This window comes from Coregonus clupeaformis, chromosome 2, assembly GCF_020615455.1.
Source record: "Coregonus clupeaformis isolate EN_2021a chromosome 2, ASM2061545v1, whole genome shotgun sequence".
In the NCBI taxonomy this organism is placed as follows: Eukaryota; Metazoa; Chordata; class Actinopteri; order Salmoniformes; family Salmonidae; genus Coregonus; species Coregonus clupeaformis.
The window spans coordinates 39970174-39994312 of NC_059193.1; the positions used below are offsets into that span (position 1 = coordinate 39970174).

The 24139-nt window shown below is 45.6% G+C and overlaps 2 protein-coding genes across 2 annotated transcripts; one reads left to right on the top strand and one right to left on the bottom strand.

Moving 5' to 3' along the window:
* Positions 1-1079: 1079 nt before the first annotated feature.
* On the bottom strand, positions 1080-2486 carry LOC123481602. Its single transcript, XM_045206293.1, has 2 exons — positions 2127-2486; positions 1080-1496 (listed from the first exon to the last, which is right to left on the bottom strand). The coding sequence occupies exons 1-2, from the start codon at positions 2451-2453 to the stop codon at positions 1092-1094; spliced, it is 732 nt and encodes a 243-aa protein (XP_045062228.1). The 5' UTR covers positions 2454-2486; the 3' UTR covers positions 1080-1091.
* A 2033-nt stretch (positions 2487-4519) lies between these two features.
* LOC121535096 (transcriptional regulator Kaiso-like) lies at positions 4520-23926 on the top strand. The gene is made up of 2 exons (XM_041841817.1): positions 4520-4604; positions 21806-23926. The coding sequence occupies exon 2, from the start codon at positions 21808-21810 to the stop codon at positions 23731-23733; it is 1926 nt and encodes a 641-aa protein (XP_041697751.1). The 5' UTR covers positions 4520-4604; positions 21806-21807; the 3' UTR covers positions 23734-23926.
* Positions 23927-24139: the final 213 nt, after the last annotated feature.

Here is a 24139-nt window from a genome sequence, read left to right on the forward strand (position 1 = left end):
CACTCTGCACTCTGCGTCCACTTTTCTATTTTTTGACAGAGACATATTGGGGCAATGAGGGTGCCAAAGCACATAATGTTAAAAGTAGAAGCCCTAATAAATATCGCGGGCAAAACAAAGTAGCTCATTGGCTGCACGTGCTTGACCTACTTGCTCTGCCCCGGTATAAACAGTTTGCTTGCTTAACACAATTGCTATTGCGCCATCCAGTGGACGCAATTGGAACAGCAGTTTATTTTATTGAAAAATTGCAGCGCATTTTTATACTTAAAAAAAAAATCTCGCGGGCCGGATTAAACCCGTTTGCGGGCCTGATCCGGCCCGCGGGCCGTACGTTTGACACCCCTGCCTTAGCCCTATAGACAAGTTTTTGAGCCGTTTCCGCTCTACTTCCTGAACTCCTCCCGTCGATGCAATCCACTTCCGTTCTGCCGGGCTGGGTTTGTTTTGCTAGCTAGCTCCGTTGTACCGACAAAGCACTGATATCGCAGTGACAAAGAGGATATAAAAATTACAATTACAACATGAAGAAAAGTGGTTCGGGAACGACGTGTGCGGTAGTTGGTTGCAAAAACTCGAGAAAGCACCTGAAGGAGTGGTTAGATAGAGAGTGCTACGACCACAAACCAGCTACGAAGAGGCAATGTCCATGCGCTCCATTGTTTACATTTTTTCGCAAGCCTGATACCGACTCGGAATCAAGGACCTGGCTGAAGGCATTGAATCTAAAGAAACCACCCCTCAACGTTTTTTTTGTTCCTATCACTTTGTTGACCAAAAACCTACCAAGGATAATCCTTTCCCAGAGTTGTGGTTGGGATACAATCGCCCTCCCCAGCCAAAGAGGCGTCAACTCACCCAGCGGACCACTGCCTCCCCCCAGATAAAGAAACGCAGACTTGAATCTGAGGGTAAGTTCAGCAACTTTAGCTATGAAGCTGACAATACTGTTAATTATGAAGAAGTTGTCATACATTAACATTGCTACCGGTATTTTGCTAAGGCAGTTGATTGTTTTGGAGATGGGACAAACAATGCCCACGATAGCTACATCATTAATTGTGTGTGTGTGTGCCTGCGTGTGCCTTAGTCTACATCATAAATGCTGCTATAGCATAACAGTGCTCATCATGGTTTAGGAGATGGAGGTGTGGACATGGTGTTGGCTCGGTGATGGAGGAGGTATTAGCATTAAAGCAGAGCTGCAGGAGGCTATTCCCAGGGCAATTGAAAAGTGCTGCCATTGGTGAGGCAAGTGTGTTCTTCCTCCACTCTTCATGAGTCCTAAAGAGTGTCACCTCCTGTGCCGGTTCTGGAGTGGTAGAGGATGGCGGTGAAGTTGGTGGCGGCTGGTAGAGATCCTTCCTGTTGTGTCGTTTGAAGCGGACATACTTCATCTTCCTCTGACCAGCATTTCTTTTAGACCCAGCATTCCACTGGTTTTGTCTGTCTGTGCAGGCACGCCCGGTTTTCCCCTGTCTCACAGCATTTTCTACCTAGAGAGATATAGTAAAAACAGTGCATAGATATTATAATGGATTCACTGCACACATGTCATATGATGTAACACGAATATGAAGAAAATGCGTTATCATAATTCAATTCAATTATGAGCGCGCTTATCTAAACGGCACCTAAAAGCTGTCTCAAAGAACCAGCAAAAGTAATGATTATGAATATGTAAAATATTGCAATGAGACATTTTAATTGTTTATTCATAAACAAGTGTTCAGTTCGTGCATAAGCTCCAGTTCAGGCCGGAGCCTTATGTTGTCATTATCTATTGTCTGTCTGCTATATTTATTTTTTATTTATTAAATCCAGGAATTTGGTTAATGAAACATTTATTAAAATTAAGATACAATTAATACAAAACGAAATTCGCTTTAAAGGCTTTGTTCTTTCTGTTTTGAGGTGTCTGTGAAAGTTTGAAAGTCTTTAGTGCCGCTTTCAGAGCGCTCACGTCCGTAATGGAGAACTGTCGTAGGCCTAACATAGTTTTTTCCTCATAAATGCAAACACGAAAATTAAAACACAAAATAGTTTTTTTTTAAATAACAAATTGATGGATTTATAGCGTTTTGAAAAGAAGACATAGGCCTAGGCTACAATGGTCAAATAATTACCTTCCACAGGATCGCAGCTGAGTGGGAACAAGATCTCCCTGGTCCAGCAACACACGTACATCCCGCAGTTTTGACTTCTCCAGCTTCAGTTACCAGCACCCAAGCATTATGCCATGCATTGTTCAAACACTGGCTAGGCTCTACATTTGCTTTCAGATAAACAAAACGATCATGTTTGTATGACATGACACAACCGACTTTGTTGCTGTGCAGATATTGATATGCCTCGGAGGCTTTCAGATTGTCCATTGCTTTTCCATCTATTGCCATGGATTGCACGAAGTAGGAGCAAATCTTGCTGTACGTTATGTTGGGCCACGTCGTCATGTTATCCTCCCAGTTCTGCACTGAATTCGGGTGGAGGAGAATAGCGCCATCTCCAGTCAAAGTAGTAGAACCGTGTTCCCAAGCTAGCGTCGACATCGCTGTGTTTACACCGGCAAACGTTGTGCAAACAACTTCAGGCGGAAATGAAATGCATTTGTGTAGAGTTATGGCGCCACCCTGGATACAGCGCGTAAACTTGTGTATACATACAGTTGAATTCGGAAGTTTACATACACTTAGGTTGGAGTCATTAAATCTCGTTTTTCAACCACTCCACAAATGTCTTATTAACAAACTATCGTTTTGGCAAGATGGTTAGGACATGTACTTTGTGCATGACACAAGTAATTTTTCCAACAATTGTTTACAGACAGATTATTTCACTTAATTCACTGTATCACAATTCCAGTGGGTCACTAAATTGACTGTGCCTTTTAACAGCTTGGAAAATTCCAGAAAATGATGTCATGGCTTTAGAAGCTTCTGATAGGCTAATTGACATCATTTTAGTCAATTGGAGGTGTACCTGCTGATGTATTTCAAGGCCTACCTTCAAACTCAGTGCCTCTTCAAATCAAATTGTATTGGTCACATGCGCCGAATACAACAGGTGTAGACATTACAGTAAAATGCTTACTTACAGCCCTTAACCAACAATGCATTTATTTTTTAATAAAAAAAGTAAAATAAAACAACAACAAAAAAGTGTTGAGAAAAAAAGAGCAGAAGTAAAATAATAATAATAATAATAATAATAAAATAACAGTAGGGAGGCTATATATACAGGGGGGTACCGGTGCAGAGTCAATGTGCGGGGGCACCGGCTAGTTGAGGTAGTTGAGGTAATATGTACATGTGGGTAGAGTTAAAGTGACTATGCATAAATAATTACAGCCTCTTTGCTTGACATCATGGGAAAATCAAAAAAAATCAGCCAAGACCTCAGGATTCTTTTTTTGTAGACCTCAACAAGTCTGGTTCATCCTTGGGAGCAATTTCCAAACGCCTGAAGGTACCATGTTCATCTGTACAAACAATAGTAAGCAAGTATAAACACCATGGGACCACGCAGCCATCATACCGCTCAGGAAGTTGTCAAGAAAGTGAGTTTGTGTTCATACTGGACCTCTCGCCCCCACCTACCGTCAACCAATCATGTCAATGCTGAGCTATATGGAGCCCTCTGCATTGTTACAACATTTTGGCTGCTCACAGTGATGCCCTATGGAGCTCAATTTGGCCTCTGCATGCCTCTGGAGGCTCTGCAATTGCGTCACACCATCCATATGGTGCCTCCGACCACATTTTTTGGATAAAACATAAATTGGCTCTGGCATTTCAACAGTGGCATGCGCAGCACCAGGGAGACATGCACTTAACCAAATCCCATACGTTAATCTTAAAATATAACTTTATTCTCAAAATGTTGACTTTATTCTCTAAATTAAATTTCAAGTTTATTCTCTAAATATTGCCACTTTATTCTCAAAATGTAATTTTTACTTTATTCTCAAAATATTGCCACTTTTCTAAAGTACTGTTGTGCAAAAAATAAGAATCCAAGTAACACCACTCATCGCTGTTTTTTTATATATATATTTTTATCTTCACTTGGCCCTAATACTCTTCCATACATCTAGACATGACCTCTGAGAAGAGTGGAAGGAAGATGGCGGAAACTGATGTATTGTTTGAAACTGCTGGTGAGTTGGGTGAAGATGAGAGCACGGAGAAAGGAAATAAAGTTGTGGTGGAAATTAGGAAACCCCTAGACTCTCTTTTCTTTCAGAGTGAGGGTTTTGGACCAACGTAACCTGGGAGATCCTTTTGAAGTTTCGTTAAATGGTTGAAGTGGCATCAGTGAGGGTAACAAGAAGTGGGCTTATTTTGAGTTTACAGCTGAGGCATTGCAATAAATCCTGTCAAAGGATGTTCTGCCCTCACAGGCCCCTGAGCCTGCATAGGGATATGACTTTAATTGGAATGTTACTGAAGGAGTGGGATGATTTTTTTATTCTATAGTTTACCACCCGTACTGTAGGTGGCGGCATGCACCTCTAACGATTGTTTGGGGATCGCCATAATACCATAGAAGAAGAAAATACTTCGTTTGGAAAGAACATCAATCAATCGTAAGGCTTGCGGTTGCAGGTAATTAACAAGTGTTACTTGTAGAAGCCAACCTCGTATATTGGCCTCATCCAATAATTTCGTCATGATGGATCAGCGCTTACCAAAAAGGCTGCAACCTGCCGCGAACCAGGAAGGGAACATTCCTCCCATGCTAATAGCTAGCCAACTAACGTAAAGCTAAAGCTACTGTAGATCCTTTTCATATAAATTATCCACAATAATCAATCAATATCAAGCCGCATTTCCCTAATATGCATGTGAACGAATAGATTGTATATAATTTATGTGATTGGCATGCAAGACTCAATTGTGTAGACCGGCCTTGTGTTAGTGAATGGTGTTAGGCTAACGTAAACTAGCCAGTAAGCTACAAAACAATGCAGATTCGTTTTCGCTCATTCCTACAACATTGATTGTGCAGTAGTGATGGGAAGTTCGGCTCGATACTGACTCTGATCTTTTTGATTCGTTAAGTTAAAACCCCCCAGAATCTTTCGATTAATTTCGCTAATTTGAGTCAGTAATGCACAGAGCACGCAGACCCCCTACCGGCGAACGATGAACTGAAAACTCGAAAGAGTACATTCTACAATGAAAACGTGTTAGTTTGTCACTTTCATGAGGTTGGAGTTAATAACATGTTCAACTACTTAAAGATGCAATATGGAGAAATCGCTCCACCATTTCCTGGTTGCTAAAATTATAATAGATCGCCTAATTTCAGTTTGTGACAAAACAAGCAGTCATTGTGTAGAGAATCATTGTACCATCTAAACCTCTGTGAAATATATTTTCCATAACCAAAAATATTGTATTTTCTGCTGTATGAAGCTGGTGTACAAAACCGAAAGTAAAAGATGCAAAAACGAAAGGTAAGAACGAGAAGCAGAGAAATAGCTCACATAGAACAGATCTACCGCTTCTTATACTTGCTTTAAAAGATAATTACATATCTATAACACATTTACATTTTAGCAGACGCTCTTATCCAGAGCGACTTACAGTTAGCGCATACATTATTTTATCGAACCCACAACCCTGGCGTTGCAAACGCCATGCTCTACCAACTGAGCTACATCCCCTGCCGGCCATTCCCTCCCCTACCCTGGACGACGCTGGGCCAATTGTGCGCCGCCCCATGGGTCTCCCGGTCGCGGCCTGCTACGACAGAGCCTGGATTCGAACCAGGATCTCTAGTGGCACAGCTAGCACTGCGATGCAGTGCCTTAGACCACTGCGCCACTCGGGAGATAACACATATTCCTATTTTAATTGGTCTGGTCGCCCAAAAAGTTACATATTGCAGCTTTAAGACACTGGCTCCAATCTAGGTTGTCTGTTTTGGTTCTACAAAGCTGTGTCCATAACATTCAATAATCAATTAATTGCATTAATTCTTGCACAATGCAATCAATTATCAGTTCTAAATATGTATTTTTCTACTCTATCCCCATTATCTATTTTCCTGCGTGCATATGACAGACATTTTGGACTGACCAATGTAGATATTTTCAAATACATGCAACTTAAAAGTTTCGTATCATGAAATGTTGATTTGAAAATCTTTTGGACATCTGAGCAATCTTGAGGGAACCCTATTTGAGTCAGAAAAGGATATGCGTATGATAGGTAAGATATATACAAAACTTTGCGGAGAGACTATACAACTAACAATTTCTTAGAAAAATATATATATACAAAACTACTGGAGTCAAGACTTGAAAATAACTTATATTGGCACATGATGGAGGGAATGTTGGAATAATGGCACCGGAGGAGATGGCTTCCGTTTTACGGCCCCCTAACCAATTGTGCTATTATGTGTGTTTTTTCTCGTTATTTGTAATTTATTCTGTACATAATGTTTCTGCCACCGTCTCTTATGACCAAAAAGAGCTTCTGGATATCAGGACAGCGATTACTCACCTCGTATTGGACGAAGATTTTTGTTCAACGAGTCGGACGCGAAGGATATTCTACATTTACATTACATTTACGTCATTTAGCAGACGCTCTTATCCAGAGCGACTTACAAATTGGTGCATTCACCTTATAGCCAGTGGGATAACCACTTTACAATATTTTTATTAATTTTTTGGGGTGGGGTAAGGGGGGGTAGAAGGATTACTTTATCCTATCCCAGGTATTCCTTAAAGAGGTGGGGTTTCAAGTGTCTCCGGAAGGTGGTGAGTGACTCCGCTGTCCTGGCGTCGTGAGGGAGCTTGTTCCACCATTGGGGTGCCAGAGCACCGAACAGTTTTGACTGGGCTGAGCGGGAACTGTGCTTCCGCAGAGGTAGGGGGCCAGCAGGCCAGAGGTGGATGAACGCAATCCCCTCGTTTGGGTGTAGGGACTGATCAGAGCCTGAAGGTACGGAGGTGCCGTTCCCCTCACAGCTCTGTAGGCAAGCACCATGGTCTTGTAGCAGATGCGAGCTTCAACTGGAAGCCAGTGGAGTGTGCGGAGGAGCGGGGTGACGTAAGAGAACTTGGGAAGGTTGAACACCAGACGGGCTGCGGCATTCTGGATGAATTGTAGGGGTTTAATGGCACAGGCAGGGAGCCCAGCCAACAGCGAGTTGCAGTAATCCAGACGGGAGATGACAAGTGCCTGGATTAGGACCTGTGCCTCTTCCTGTGTAAGGCAGGGTCGTACTCTCCGAATGTTGTGGAGCATGAACCTACAGGATCGGGTCACCGCCTTGATGTTAGCGGAGAACAACAGGGTGTTGTCCAGGGTCACGCCAAGGCTCTTTGCACTCTGGGAGGAGGACACAACGGAGTTGTCAACCGTGATGGCGAGATCATGGAACGGGCAGTCCTTCCCTGGGAGGAAGAGCAGCTCCGTCTTGCCGAGGTTCAGCTTGAGGTGGTGATCACAGCGCTAGCTGTGCCACTAGAGATCCTGGTTCGAATCCAGGCTCTGTCGTAGCCGGCCGCGACCGGGAGACCCATGGGGCGGCGCACAATTTGCCCAGCGTTGTCCAGGGTAGGGGAGGGAATGGCAGGCAGGGATGTAGCTCAGTTGGTAGAGCATGGCGTTTGCAACGCCAGGGTTGTGGGTTCGATTCCCACGGGGGGGCCAGTATGAAAAAATAATGTATGCACTCACTAACTGTAAGTCGCTCTGGATAAGAGCGTCTGCTAAATGACACACTGATATGTCTGCCAGACATGCAGAGATGCGATTCGCCACCTGGTTATCAGAAGGGGGAAAGGAGAAGATTAGTGTGTTGTCTGCGTAGCAATGATAGGAGAGGCCATGTGAGGATATGACAGAGCCAAGTGACTTGGTGTATAGCGAGAATAGGAGAGGGCCTAGAACTGAGCCCTGGGGGACACCAGTGGTGAGAGCACGTGGTGCGGAGACAGCTTCTCGCCACGCCACTTGGTAGGAGCGACCGGTCAGGTAGGACGCAATCCAAGAGTGAGCCGCGCCGGAGATGCCCAGCTCGGAGAGGGTGGAGAGGAGGATCTGATGGTTCACAGTATCAAAGGCAGCAGACAGGTCTAGAAGGAGCAGAGGAGAGAGAGTTAGCTTTAGCAGTGCGGAGAGCCTCCGTGACACAGAGAAGAGCAGTCTCAGTTGAATGACCAGTCTTGAAACCTGACTGGTTTGGATCAAGAAGGTCATTCTGAGAGAGATAGCAAGAGAGTTGGCTAAAGACGGCACGCTCAAGAGTTTTGGAGAGAAAAGAAAGAAGGGATACTGGTCTGTAGTTGTTGACATCAGAGGGATCAAGTGTTGGTTTTTTGAGAAGGTGTGCAACTCTCGCTCTCTTGAAGATGGAAGGGATATAGCCAGCGATCAAGGATGAGTTGATGAGCGAGGTGAGGTAAGGGAGAAGGTCACCGGAGATGGTCTGGAGAAGAGAGGAGGGGATAGGGTCAAGCGGGCAGGTTGTTGGGCGGCCGGCCGTCACAAGTCGCAAGATTTTATCTGGAGAGAGAGGGGAGAAAGAAGTCAAAGCATAGGGTAGGGCAGTGTGAGCAGGACCAGCAGTGTCATTTGACTTAACAAACGAGGATCGGATGTCATCAACCTTCTTTTCAAAATGGTTGACGAAGTCATCCACAGAGAGGGAGGAGGGGGAGGAGGATTCAGCAGGGAGGAGAAGGTGGCAAAGAGCTTCCTAGGGTTAGAGGCAGATGCTTGGAATTTAGAGTGGTAGAAAGTGGCTTTAGCAGCAGAAACAGATGAAGAAAATGTAGAGAGGAGGGAGTGAAAAGATGCCAGGTCCGCAGGGAGTCTAGTTTTCCTCCATTTCCGCTCGGCTGCCCGGAGCCCTGTTCTGTGAGCTCGCAATGAGTCATCAAGCCACAGAGCAGGAGGGGAGGACCGAGCCGGCCGGGAGGATAGGGGACATAGAGAGTCAAAGGATGCAGAAAGGGTGGAGAGGAGGTTTGAGGAGGCAGAATCAGGAGATTGGAGGGAGAAAGATTGAGCAGAGGGAAGAGATGATAGGATGGAAGAGGAGAGCGTAGCGGGAGAGAGAGAGCGAAGGTTGCGAAGGCACATTACCATCTGAGTAGGGGCAGAGTGAGTAGTGTTGGAGGAGAGCGAGAGAGAAAATGATACAAAGTAGTGGTCGGAGACATGGAGGGGAGTTGCAGTGAGATTAGTAGAAGAACAGCATCTAGTAAAGATGAGGTCAAGCGTATTGCCTGCCTTGTGAGTAGGGGGGGACGGTGAGAGGGTGAGGTCAAAAGAGGAGAGGAGTGGAAAGAAGGAGGCAGAGAGAAATGAGTCAAAGGTAGACGTAGGGAGGTTGAAGTCACCCAGAACTGTGAGGGGTGAGCCATCCTCAGGAAAGGAACTTATCAAGGCGTCAAGCTCATTGATGAACTCTCCAAGGGAACCTGGAGGGCGATAAATGACAAGGATGTTAAGCTTGAATGGGCTAGTGACTGTGACAGCATGGAATTCAAATGAGGAGATAGACAGATGGGTCAGGGGAAAAAGAGAGAATGTCCACTTGGGAGAGATGAGGATTCCTGTGCCACCACCCCGCTGACCAGATGCTCTCGGGGTATGCGAGAACACATGGTCAGACGAGGAGAGAGCAGTAGAAGTAGCAGTGTTTTCAGTGGTAATCCATGTTTCCGTCAGCGCCAAGAAGTCGAGGGACTGGAGGGTAGCATAGGCTGAGATGAACTCTGCCTTGTTGGCAGCAGAACGGCAGTTCCAGAGGCTGCCGGAGACCTGGAACTCCACGTGGGTGGTGCGTGCAGGGACCACCAGGTTAGAGAGGCAGCAGCCATGCGGTGTGAGGCGTTTGTATAGCCTGTGCGGAGAGGAGAGAACAGGGATAGACAGAGGCATAGTTGACAGGCTACAGAAAATGGCTACAATAATGCAAAGGAGATCGGAATGAAATGAACTAAACATCTGGGAAAGGAGAGAGCGGGGCCTCCCTCACTTACGTTTCACTGAAACACCCAAATATAACTCTCCCAACTTCCACCTCAGAAACTATAATTGTTGTAAACTACAGCGGTTCAATGTTTCCTAGGAATATACTAACTTAGTTTATTCAGCTAGCTAACTTGGTACAGTATTCTTCCGTAAAAATCGTCCAGGGCACCTAGTCATATGACGCCACAGTCAACTAGCATGCCGGACTCCAACAACACGGTTTAGCACCAATACTCGGCCACAACAAACCACCAGTGTGTCAACACACCAAGCAGATCATTCGTGTCCGTGTCTAACGTTGTGGGTTAGTCCCGACAGCTTGAGGTAGTCCGTCGTCAACTTATTCAGCCAGTTTGTTAGCTAGAATAGTTAGCATACTAGCTAGCCATTGCTTTCAGACAACGAAGAAACCCCCCCCTCCCACGGCACGAACACACAGAGAGAGCCAAGCTAACGTTAACTAGTCACCCATGTCCCGAATTCCCTTGAACGACTCTGGCTACCAGTATGTAAAAACAAAACACAAATGTATGTTATAACTTACCCCTAGCAGCTACTGTTTATTTTTATTTTATTTCTCCTTTATTTAACCAGGTAAACCAGTTGAGAACAAGTTCTCATTTACAACTGCGACCTGGCCAAGATAAAGCAAAGCAGTGCGATAAAAACAACAACACAGAGTTACATATGGGGTAAAACAAAACAAAGTCAAAAATACATATAATATACAGTGTGTGCAAATTTAGCAAGTTATGGAGGTAAGGCAATAAAATAGGCTATAGTGCAAAATAATTACAATTAGTATTAACACTGGAATGATAGATGTGCAAGAGATGATGTGCAAATAGAGATACTGGGGTACAAATGAGCAAAATAAATAACAATATAGGGATGAGGTAGTTGGGCGGGCTAATTTCAGATGGGCTGTGTACAGGTGCAGTGATCGGTAAGGTGCTCTGACAACTGATGCTTAAAGTTAGTGAGGGAGATAAGTGTCTCCAGCTTCAGAGATTTTTGCAATTTGTTCCAGTCATTGGCAGCAGAGAACTGGAAGGAATTGCGGCCAAAGGAGGTGTTGGCTTTGGGGATGACCAGTGAGATATACCCGCTGGAGCGCAGACTACGGGTGGGTGTTGCTATGGTGACCAATGAGCTAAGATAAGGCGGGGATTTGCCTAGCAGTGATTTATAGATGGCCTGGAGCCAGTGGGTTTGGCGACGAATATGTAGTGAGGACCAGCCAACAAGAGCGTACAGGTCACAGTGGTGGGTATTATATGGGGCTTTGGAGACAAAACGGATGGCACTGTGATAGACTACATCCAATTTGCTGAGTAGAGTGTTGGAGGCTATTTTGTAAATGACATCGCCGAAGTCAAGGATCGGTAGGATAGTCAGTTTTACGAGGGCATGTTTGGCAGCATGAGTGAAGGAGGCTTTGTTGCGAAATAGGAAACCGATTCTAGATTTAACTTTGGATTGGAGATTCTTAATGTGAGTCTGGAAGGAGAGTTTACAGTCTAACCAGACACCTAGATATTTGTAGTTGTCCACATACTCTAGGTCAGACCCGTCGAGAGTAGTGATTCTAGTCGGGTGGGCGGGTGCAAGCAGCGTTCGGTTGAAGAGCATGCATTTAGTTTTACTAGTGTTTAAGAGCAGTTGGAGGCTACTGAAGGAGTGTTGTATGGAATTGAAGCTCGTTTGGAGGTTTGTTAACACAGTGTCCAATGAAGGGCCAGATGTATACAAAATGGTGTCGTCTGCGTAGAGGTGGATCTGAGAGTCACCAGCAGCAAGAGCGACGTCATTGATATACACAGAGAAAAGAGTCGGCCCAAGAATTTAACCCTGTGGCACCCCCATAGAGACTGCCATAGGTCCAGACAACAGGCCCTCCGATTTGACACATTGAACTCTATCTGAGAAGTAGTTGGTGAACCAGGCGAGGCAGTCATTTGAGAAACCAAGGCTATTTAGTCTGCCAATAAGAATGCGGTGGTTGACAGAGTCGAAAGCCTTGGCCAGGTCAATGAAAACGGCTGCACAGTACTGTCTATTATCGATCGCGGTTATAATATCGTTTAGGACCTTCAGCGTGGCTGAAGTGCACCCATGACCAGCTCGGAAACCGGATTGCATAGCGGAGAAGGTACGGTGGGATTCGAAATGGTCGGTGATCTGTTTGTTGACTTGGCTTTCAAAAACTTTTGAAAGGCAGGGCAGGATGGATATGGGTCTGTAACAGTTTGGATCTAGAGTGTCACCCCCTTTGAAGAGGGGGGATGACCGCGGCAGCTTTCCAATCTCTGGGGATCTCAGACGTTACGAAAGAGAGGTTGAACAGGCTAGTAACAGGGGTTGCGACAATTTCGGCGGCTAGTTTTAGAAAGAAAGGGTCCAGATTGTCTAGCCCAGATGATTTGTAGGGGTCCAGATTTTGCAGCTCTTTTAGAACATCAGCTGTCTGGATTTGTGTGAAGGAGAAGCGGGGGGGGCATGGGCAAGTTGCAGCGGAGGGTGCAGAGCTGGTGGCCGGGGTAGTGGTAGCCAGGTGGAAAGCATGGCCAGCCGTAGCAAAATGCTTGTTGAAATTCTCGATTATTGTAGATTTATCGGTGGTGATAGTGTTTCCTAGCCTCAGTGCAGTGGGCAGCTGGGAGGAAGTGCTCTTATTTTCCATGGACTTTACAGTGTCCCAAAACTTTTTTGGAGTTAGTGCTACAGGATGCAAATTTCTGTTTGAAAAAGTTAGCCTTTGCTTTCCTAACTGCTTGTGTATATTGGTTCCTAACTTCCCTGAAAAGTTGCATATCGCGGGGGCTATTTGATGCTAATGCAGTACGCCACAGGATGTTTTTGTGCTGGTCAAGGGCAGTCAAGTCTGAGGAGAACCAGGGGCTATATCTGTTCTTAGTTCTGTATTTTTTTAATGGGGCATGTCTATTTAAGATTGAGAGGAAATTACTTTTAAAGAACAACCAGGCATCCTCTACTGACGGAATGAGATCTATATCCATCCAGGATACCTGGGCCAGGTCAATTAGGAAGGCCTGCTCGCTGAAGTGTTTTTGGGAGCGTTTGACAGTGATGAGGGGTGGTCGTTTGACCGCGGACCCGTTACGGACGCAGGCAATAAGGCAGTGATCGCTGAGATCCTGGTTGAAGACAGCGGAGGTGTATTTAGAGGGTAAGTTAGTCAGGATGATATCTATGAGGGTACCCATGTTTACGGATTTAGGGTTGTACCTGGTAGGTTCGTTGATAATTTGTGTGAGATTGAGGGCATCTAGTTTAGATTGTAGGATGGCCGGGGTGTTAAGCATATCCCAATTTAGGTCACCAAGCAGTACGAACTCTGAGGATAGATGGGGGCAATCAATTCACATATGGTGTCCAGGGCACAGCTGGGGGCTGAGGGGGTCTGTAGCAAGCGGCAACAGTGAGAGATTTATTTCTGGAAAGGTGGATTTTTAGAAGTAGAAGCTCAAACTGTTTGGGCACAGACCTGGATAGTATGATGGAGCTCTGCAGGCTATCTCTACAGTAGATTGCAACTCCACCCCCCTTTGGCAGTTCTATCTAGACGGAAAATGTTATAGTTGGGGATGGAAATTTCAGAATTTTTGGTGGCCTTCCTAAGCCAGGATTCAGACACTGCTAGAACATCAGGGTTGGCGGAGTGTGCTAACGCAGTGAATAACTCAAACTTAGGAAGGAGGCTTCTGATATTTATGTGCAGAAAACCAAGACTTTTACGGTTACAGAAGTCAACAAATGATAGCTCCTGGGGAGTAGGAGTGATACTGGGGGCTGCAGGGCCTGGGTTAGCCTCTACATCACCAGAGGAACAGAGGAGGACTAGAATAAGGATACGACTAAAGGCTTTAAGAACTGGTCTTCTAGTGCGTTGGATACATAGAATAAAGGGGGCAGTTCTCCGGGCGTTGTAGAAAAGATTCAGGGCATTATGTACAGAAAAGGATATGGAAGGATATGAGTACAGTTCAGGTAACCCTAAGCGTTGGGTAACAATGAAAGAGATAGCGTCATTGGAGGCACCGATTGAGCCGGTCTCGGCGTGTATGGGGGGTGGAACAAAGGAACTATATGAGGCAGTTTGAGAGGGACTAGGGGTTCTACAGTGAAATTGTATAATAAGAACTAACCCAAACAGCAATAGGCAAGGCATAATTGACATGGGAGAGAGGCATAAAGCAGTCACAGGTGTTATTAGAGAGAGCTAAGATACAACTGGAAATAGTGATAACGTTTGGGCTAAGACTAAACAGAATAAACAGGACAGGGTACCGTGGAACAGTCCAGCAGGCATCAGCTGTGCAGCTGAGTGATCATAAGGTCCAGTGAACAGCAATATGTGAGTCCGAGAGCAGTTCAAATTGGTGCTTCAGCACAGCTAGCAGGGAGCACAGTTGTAGTTTGCGTGTGCTAGCGGGCCGGGGCTGGCAGATGGATCTTCGTGGTCGTCGCAACGGGAAGCCTGTTGAAACCACATCAGACTATTTTGTCGGCAAACCAGTCGTGTTGGATCGGCGGGGCTCCTTGTCAACACTAGGTGGTCCCGTCCGGTTGACAGAGCGGTAGATAGCCGGGAGATGGGCCTAGCTCAGGATGATTAGCCAGACCACAGCGTCCATTTAGTTGAAGCTAGCTGGTAGCGATGAATCCGGAGTTAAAGGTCCAGTGATTCAGTGATTCCGGCAGAAAAACTGATATGTTCTGGGTCGATAACGCGCTGTGCAGACTGGCCGAATATCCGGTGATTAATATCCAGTGATTGAATTAATCCCGCAGAAAAAAATCCAATGTTCTGGGTGAAATACCGCTAACTGTGGCTAATAGCAAGTAGCTAGTTAGCTGGCTAGCTGGCTAGCTAGTTTCAACTGGAGATTCTAGATAAAAGGTAAGTCAATAATAGAATCCGTTCCACATTGAGTGAGGCGGGTTGCAGGAAAGTATATTTTGTAGAAGGATGAAAAGTCTGATAGGGAAATATGTACGAAAAATACAAAAAAAACAGGGTATTTACAGGCTATTTACAGACACACGACAAAAACAGAACTGCACTACTTCGCCATCTTGGATTCGATCCTGTAATTATCCTGTTAGCTAGCCAAGTGCAAAGCTAGCCACTGGATTGACTCAGCCAGTTCGCGTCTGTTCGCTAGGTCGTTCCAGCTATTGTTTAGTAGCCATCCAGGTAGCAACAAGCTAGCTAAATTTCAAGCACAGTAGCCACTTACTACCTAACGTTAACGCTTCAGACAATGAGGTTAGAAAAACAGCTGAATGGTAGGCATTATTGTATGTAATTATTGTAGGCAGCTATCTGGCGTAATTACAGGTACTCTCAGGCGTGAAACAACTATCCACAGTTGCTAATAGTTACCAGTAGGTACCCGCTAGCTAGTCCAGGTAGTGGGTTAGCTAGCTTCGTGCTCCACCTGGCTCAGCCGAATACAATACTAACCTACAATAATTACATACAACCACCCACGATAACTACCTACAATACCTAACTACAATCTAAATACATAGTTTAAGCTTTACTCGACAAAGCCCAAACTATGTATATAAGCCATATAAGCCAAGCTTACCTCCCGCCAGAGAGAGACACAACCTCACCTGACGACGAAGAGTTTAAGACCAGCTTATACAGACACCCGACAAGGCCCAAATCGCCGTCATTCGCATGAGAAAGAGACAGAGATATCGTGGACATAGGTCGGGGTGCCTTGTAAGGATCCGATGGCGAGCGAGTACTCTGCCTCTACCATCAGTCCTATTAGCCAACGTACAATCATTTGAAAACAAAATAGATGACCTAGGATCACGGATATCCTACCAACAGGACATTAAAAACTGTAATATCTTAGGTTTCACTGAGTCGTGGCTGAACGACGACATGGATAACATACAGCTGGCGGGATATACGCTACATCGGCAGGATAGAACGGCTGACTCCGGTAAGACAAGGGGTGGCGGTCTGTGTATATTTGTAAACAACAGCTGGTGCACAAAATCTAATACTAAGGAAGTATTAAGGTTTTGCTCGCCTGAGGTAGAGTATCTCTTGATAAGCTGTAGACCACACTATTTACCAAGAGAGTTTTCAGCTATATTTTTTGTAGCTGTCTATTTACCACCACAAACCGATGCTGGCACTAAGACTGCACTCAATGAGCTGTATAAGCCATAAGCAAACAGGAAAACACTCATCCAGAGGCAGCGCTCCTAGTGGCCGGGGACTTTAATGCAGCGAAACTTAAATCTGTTCTACCTAATTTCTACCAGCATGTTAAATGTGCAACCAGAGGAAAAAGCACTCTAGACCACCTTTACTCCACACACAGAGACGCGTACAAAGCTCTCCCTCGCCCTCCATTTGACAAATCTGACCATAATTCTATCCTCCTGATTCCTGCTTATAAGCAAAAACTAAAGCGGGAAGCACCAGTGACTCGGCTAATAAGAAAGTGGTCAGATGACGCAGATGCTAAGCTACAGGACTGTTTTGCTAGCACAGACTGGAATATGTTCTGTGATTCTTCCGATGGCATTGAGGAGTACACCACATCAGTCACTGGCTTCATCAATAAGTGCATCGATGACGTCCCCCCAACAGTGACCGTACGTACATACCCCAACCAGAAGCCATGGATTACAGGCAACATCCGCACTGAGCTAAAGGGTAGAGCTTCAGCTTTCAAGGAGCAGGACTCTAACCCGGAAGCTTATAAGAAATCCCGCTATGCCCTCCGACGAACCATCAAACAGGCAAAGAGTCAATACAGGACTAAGATTGAATCGTACTACACCGGCTCCTACGCTCGTCGGATGTGGCAGGGCTTGCAAACTATTACAGACTACAAAGGGAAGCACAGCCGCGAGCTGCCCAGTGACACGAGCCTACTAGACGAGCTAAATCACTTCTATGCTTGCTTCGAGGCAAGCAACACTGAAGCATGCATGAGAGCATCAGCTGTTCCAGATTACTATGTGATCACGCTCTCCATAGCCGATGTGAGTAAGACTTTTAAGCAGGTCAACATTCACAAGGCCGAAGGGCCACACGGATTACCAGGACGCGTACTCCGAGCATGTGCTGACCAACTGGCAAGTGTCTTCACTGACATTTTCAACATGTCCCTGACTGAGTCTGTAATACCAACATGTTTCAAGCAGACCACCATAGTCCCTGTGCCCAAGAACACTAAGGTAACCTGCCTAAATGACTACCGACCCGTAGCACTCACGTCTGTAGCCATGAAGTGCTTTGAAAGGCTGGTCATGGCTCACATCAACACCATTATCCCAGAAACCCAGATGATGCAATCTCTATTGCACTCCACACTGCCCTTCCCCACCTGGACAAGAGGAACACCTACGTGAGAATGCTATTCATGGACTACAGCTCAGTGTTCAACACCATAGTGCCCTCAAAGCTCATCACTAAGCTAAGGACCCTGGGACTAAACACCTCTCTCTGCAACTGGATCCTGGACTTCCTGACGGGCCGCCCCAGGTGGTAAGGGTAGGTAACAACACATCTGCCACACTGATCCTCAACACTGGGGCCCCTCACGGGTGCGTGCTCAGTCCCCTCCTGTACTCCCTGTTCACCCATGACTGCATGGCCAGGCACGATTCCAACACCATCATTAAGTTTGCTGACGACACAACAGTGGTAGGCCTGATCAACGATGAGACAGCCTATAGGGAGGACGTCAGAGACCTGGCCGTGTGGTGCCAGGATAACAACCTCTCCCTCAATGTGATCAAGACAAAGGAGATGATTGTGGACTACAGGGGAAAAAAAGAGGACTGAGCACACCCCCATTCTCATTGACGGGGCTGTAGTTGAACAGGTTGAGAGCTTCAAGTTCCTTGGTGTCCACATCACCAACGAACTTTCATGGTCCAAACATACCAAGACAGTCGTGAAGCGGGCACGACAAAGCCTATTCCCCCTCAGGAGACTGAAAAGATTTGGCATGGGTCCTCAGATCCTCAAAAAGTTATACAGCTGCACCATCGAGAGCATCCTGACTGGTTGCATCACCGCCTGGTATGGCAACTACTCGGCCTCCGACCGCAAGGCACTACAGAGGGTAGTGCGTACTGCCCAGTACATCACTGGGGCTAAGCTTCCTGCCATCCAGGACCTCTATACCAGGCGGTGTCAGAAGAAGGCCCTCAAAATTGTCAAAGATTCCAGCCACCCTAGTCATAGACTGTTCTATCTGCTACCGCACGGCAAGCGGTACCGGAGCGCAAAGTCTAGGTCCAAAAGGCTTCTTAACAGCTTCTACCCCCAAGCCTTAAGACTCCTGAACAGCTTATCATGGCTACCCAGACTATTTGCGTTGTCCCCCCCACCCCACCCCCTCCTTTACGCTGCTGCTACTTCTGTTTATTATCTATGCATAGTCACTTTAACTCTACCCACATGCACATATTACCTCAATTACCTCGACTAACCTGTGCCCCCGCACATTGACTCTGTACCGGTAACCCCTGTATATAACTAACTAAATGTACGCTTAATCCAGTACAAGCTAATGTGTAGTATTTATTACACGTGACAAAATTCACAAATTCTACAGCACAGCGCCAGTCAGGTCTTAAGTATAAAAAGAACAATGACTCAATAATCCATGCTGTCTGGGAATGCTAGAATGTCCAAAAGTTATGAGCGGCATTAGAAAGTTGGCGGTCATAAGTATTACAATGTAAATGTACTATTAATCCGTCTGTCTGCACATTTCAAGACATGGCATATGAGGGTGCAGTGAGATACCCGATGGATTGGACGATACTTTTTTCGTCAATCATCTTGGAAAAAAAGGTATGCTTAACTGGAAATCAACTAATCCTCCATCGTTAACACAATGGAAGGTGAAATGCTTTACCTAAATGTTGACAGTGCGTGGGCGATGGAGTGAAACAAAATGGTGCAGTTTGAGGCCATGCGGTGGAGAGTGATACGGGCGTTGGCGAAGGGGGTGTGAGCAGGTGGGTCTGGGCAGGGGTGATCTTGTGTATGTTTGTGTGCGTCTGTAAAAAAATGGCAGACAGTTAGTTGGTGGTTGCAGCACGTCTCTGTAGTCGCTGAACCGGAGGAGCGTGTATTCATTCTGCTGTAGGATTCATTGCGGCCAGCACTAGCAGGTCAAACGAACGACTAAAATGAATGAGTCACTCAGTAAAACGAATCATGATTCTCGAGTCAGTAAAAAGAGTAATTCAAAAAGAACGAATCGTTCGCGAACTGCACATCACTATTGTATAGACCTTGACTTTTATTTTCAATTAAGGCTATAGTTAGTTAGCTAGCTAGCTAGCTAGCAATGTAGTTAGTTTGCCAACTTTTTTATTCACCACACTAGCATGTAGAACAGCTAGCATAATAGGTAGCTGACTCCCACCTGCCTTTAAAGAGCGACTGCCCATAAAAAGCAACTTCTCGTTTTGAAAATGTCCTATGTGCCATCGAAATAAGTCAGAAACATTTATTATAGTGTCAAAATTGACTACAAAGTGTAAATAGGGTACTTTTTGGTCATAAAGTCAGCCTCGTCCAAAACTGAGATTTGTGAGATGATAGGAAAAAATGTGTATGTCACCGAATGAAGGTTACCGTAACAGTTTTCTGTGGGTTGGGTTTATTTTAATCCTGCCCACAACTGGCAGCTTCACGCAACCTGTAATGCCCATGGTCAATTTGGTTTGACATTAAATATCCCTATGGGGCTGGTTAGGGACCATCAGTAAATTACACAATGTACATGGGACAATATTTTAAAAGGTCAATAGCTCCAAATTTCAATGACTTAAAAACCTCCAACTACAAATTGTAGTGATTCATATACAAATATTGAAAGCATTTGAGACAACTAAAAGGTGTGCAACATGAAAATATTGTCAGATTTCCATTTTGTAATTTGACAGCCCCTATCTATCCCCAGAGATAGTCTATCCAAAGTCAAACACATTTTACCACGGTCAGACACGAGGTGGCTGAAGCTAATTGGCTAAATCATTTGGCTAACTCTTCCCACCTGCGAACACACAAGAGACATCCACATCAAACCACACCCCGAAACCAACTCACGTTTGAATTCAGTCAAGGCCGCTAGCCATTATTACATTTATTACATTTTTTATCGAAAGGCAGATGTTTTACGCTTAGTTTTAGTCAAACACATACATTCTGGTCTTAATTTTGACAATTTGTTGCAAAACGGATATATTTAGGTCTTTTAGTAGTAAATCTAGCTGTTTTTGCCACTAGCGGTTCAACTCTACCATTGAAATCGTGATGTAGGTACGTCATCTCAAGGGAGGGGTTCGGTTTTAAATACACTCCCTTCTAGATGTACTGGGTGGTACCACCTCAAGGCTTACTATAAAAGCAGGTGAAAGGGCGCCTTATTTGGCAATGGTCTTGGTAAGTGGAGTGGGCCAATATGTTTTCGATGATGCTTCCTTGACAAGACTACTGACGTTACACAAAATGTAAAAGGCCGTAAAGCACATTTCCGTTTTTTCTTACCGTTTCATCTGTTCTTTTACAAAGAAAAAAAAACATGTAGGCTATGAGGATTATACGTTTATATTCGTAGCTACATCCAAAGTAACAAGAAATAGATGACAATGGTGGTCATGTCAACTGTGAGTATTTTCCGTAACGCTGTGACTGGGGGGCGCAGTCCGCTAAGACAGTTGGCTCATAGTTCAATGGTTGTGAGTTCTAATCCCACATGGGGCAGATATAATTTTTTTCTCAATTCTTTACAGTATTTATCCCATGACCACACACTTCTAAGTCAGAAGAGTGAAAGCATACCTGTGAGAGGGGTCGCCCTGGTAGTAGTAGTTGTAGGTTTTTATACAGTACCTAAAACCAATCTGTGAGTTAATTTGACCATTTGAAAAAGAGCTGCGAGTTGGATTGAATTGAGCCCCTAATCTTCATTTTCAAGGTGATGATTGCACTTTTCTTCCCAAAACAATACTGCAATAAATGTAAGTCCACATTTCAAATAGATTTTTTTGCGCCCCATGGGGGCTTTTAATTTACACCACAAGTGGCAATAGATGTCAGGAACTCGTCGCCTTGCAGTGATGTATTGGCTTGCGATGCACAGCGTTTTATTATCAGAGCATACCAGTGGACTTCTGGTAAGTATGTTTTAGTGAGAAAGTATTGGGATCAGGTACAACTACGTTTACCCTCCAATTTGTTTTCTCATATATTTATGCAATTCCCCTCACCCACAGCTTCTCACCTGAATGCATTTTTTTGAACATTTGAAGGGGTTGGGCAAAGGCTGAAATTGGGGTTGAGAGTTACCCTTTAATGAATCAAATCTAAAACGAGGCCAAATAAGGAAGTGCAGTCGCCCTTTAAAACAATGAGCTACTACAGAGATCGTTAAATGATGACGAGATGCTAATGTCTCCGCCCTAACAATGGGAGTCGTTGTCGCAAAGGCGGGAAGGCGAGCGACAACCAAATTAAGCCCATAGAAACGCATTGTGCTTATTTTGGACAGATTTTGGCGAGCGTGAAACCTCTCGCTTCGCCTCTTCCTCTCTGGCTACTATGAATGCATGACGAGGTCACCCAACAAGAAGTGAAAGGTGATATTCAATTTAGTGCTAGTAGTGCAGTCAAGCAACTGTAAGACCTACTGGGGTGGAGGAAATGTTTTATATTGATACAATAGACTGTCAAGTGAATGCATTTGTTATTCATTGCTTTTGTCTTCACTCCACAGGGATGTCGGGCCTAAAGCTGATCTCTGCAACTGACACCCGGTATTCAGGAACGGTGCTGAAGTCGATGAATAGGCAGCGAAATAACGGATTGTTCTGTGATGTCACCATAGTTATACAGGACCGTAAATTCCGAGCACACAAAAACATGTTGTCCGCGTCAAGTACTTATTTCCACCAACTCTTCTCAGTGGCTGGACAGGTGATCGAGTTGAATTTCATCAAGGCGGAAATCTTTGAGGAAATCCTGAATTACATTTACAGTTCCAAAATTGTCCGCGTTCGCTCCGACATGCTCAATGAGCTTATCAATGCTGGGCAGGTGTTGGGTGTGAAGTTCATTGCGAATCTAGGCGTACCACTCTCACAAGTCAAGGGCCTACCTGGCCTGTCCAAAGACACAGAAAACAATGAAGTAAGCTCCGTGGAGAAAAGCAGTACTGAGTCTATGGGGATGATGATGCCCATTATCACAGAGTCCTTTTCACTGTCTGCAGAGGAGTTCAGTCAAACTGACAAAAGTGCAGACAAGGATCAGGACTCGGACAATGACGACATTATGTTTGTATCCAAAACGGACGCCATCAAGAAATGCAAGCCCTCCGAAATCATCGATTTGGATGGACCCGGTACAGAGGAAGACTCTGTGACAAAACAACCGGGAGAGGCCAGACCCGCTTTGACAAAGGACCAAGAGAAAACAGTCGAAGCAGCCCCGCACCTCAACAGCTCCTCGCAGACCTTGCAAGACCAGAGTCCTCTGAGCAGCCACATGGTGTCCCCTGACACAAGCTCCAATATTCCGTCTTCACCCGCTGGAGCCTCCTCTTGCAGCACACCCACTATGCCGGCTAGAATTGGGACTTTCACCCCCAAAACACTCAGCACCTCCCTGCCCTCAGAAAACCACAAGATAATAGGAATCCACAAGAAGCAGGTTACACTAGCTCGACAGAGTGACTTAAAAATCAAGCTCTCTGACGTTAAGTCACCCGGCGGATTCATCAAGGAGGCAGGCATCAACATTCCCCAAATATCTGCAGCTGCAAAAAAGACGATAACACTAGATAAAGCTTCAGAGATCGACTCGTTTTCTCCAGGCTGCAAGGTGTACGCCAACATTGGGGAAAACACATATGACATTGTCCCAATGAAGGACGACCCCGGGGAGGGAGATTCTAAAAACAGTAGAGGGGGAAAAAGGTCTCTGATGGCCACCCCTCTTCAACCTTTCAACACCTCTCAACTGCCACAGGGCGCCCCGAGCAAGAAGACCAAAACGGAGCAGGAAGATCACTACGAGCTCATCATGGACGGGAAGACCTTCTTTGTGTGCGTGGTCTGCAAGCGTCCCTACGTGTGCATGACAAGCCTTCGGCGCCACTTCAACACCCACTCCTGGGAGAAGAAGTACCCGTGCCACTACTGCGACAAGGTGTTTGCCCTGGCCGAGTACCGGACCAAACACGAGATCCACCACACAGGCGAGCGGAGGTACCAGTGCCTGCTGTGCAACGAGATGTTAATCAACTACCAGCTGCTGTCAACTCACTGCAAACAGGCCCACAACCAGGACCCATCCGGGAGGAAACAGAAAGACGACACTGACAACAACTTGTACCGCCTGCTCCCTTGCAAAACGGTGCAGTTCAAGACCTACTCTTACGAGACAGACGATTCAGATTCACGAGGGGTCCCTATTATCCAAGAGGATGGGAGTGTCCAGCACATTAACCCTGGAAGGGGGCACCTGGCCAACCCACTACAGTTACAGTCCACCCAGGGCAAGATGTTGAACTGGGATGACATCTTTGTGGAGCCTGAGGCACAGCCCCGACCAGGTGCTCACGCCCACCGGCCAGGGAGCCACCCTATCCAACCTCCCCCAGGCTCATCTGAGTTTGAGTTTGTCATACCAGAGACATACTGAGCAGGGGGCTCACCGCTCTGTAATCTGTGCCTTGTCAGTGGGGTCCCCCTCTTTGAATTCTGTTTCCTGGGTCCACGTCAAATGTTGTCTTTTTCAAATGTTCAACAGTTGTTTTAGCTAAACTATACTGAACAAAAATATAAACGCAACATACAACAATTTCAAAGATTTTACTGAGTTACAGTTCATATAAGGAAATCAGTCAATTTAAATAAATAAATTAGGCCCTAATCTATGAATTTCACATGACTGGGCAGGGGGGCAGCCATGGGTGGGCCTGGGAGGGCATAGGCCCACCCACTTGGCAGCCAGGCCCTCCCACTGGGGAGCCAGGCCCAGCCAATCAGAATGAGTTTTTATTACAGACAGAAATACTCGTCAGCACCCTCTGTGTCACAACTGCACA

Excerpts from the sequence above, each read along its gene's own strand:
- LOC123481602 (XM_045206293.1), bottom strand. The coding sequence starts at position 2,453 with ATGACGACGTGGCCCAACATAACGTACAGCAAGATTTGCTCCTACTTC. Across the intron at positions 1,497-2,126 it reads CAGCTGCGATCCTGTGGAAG|GTAGAAAATGCTGTGAGACA; the intron begins GTAATTATTTGA and ends ATATCTCTCTAG.
- LOC121535096 (XM_041841817.1), top strand. The coding sequence starts at position 21,808 with ATGTCGGGCCTAAAGCTGATCTCTGCAACTGACACCCGGTATTCAGGA.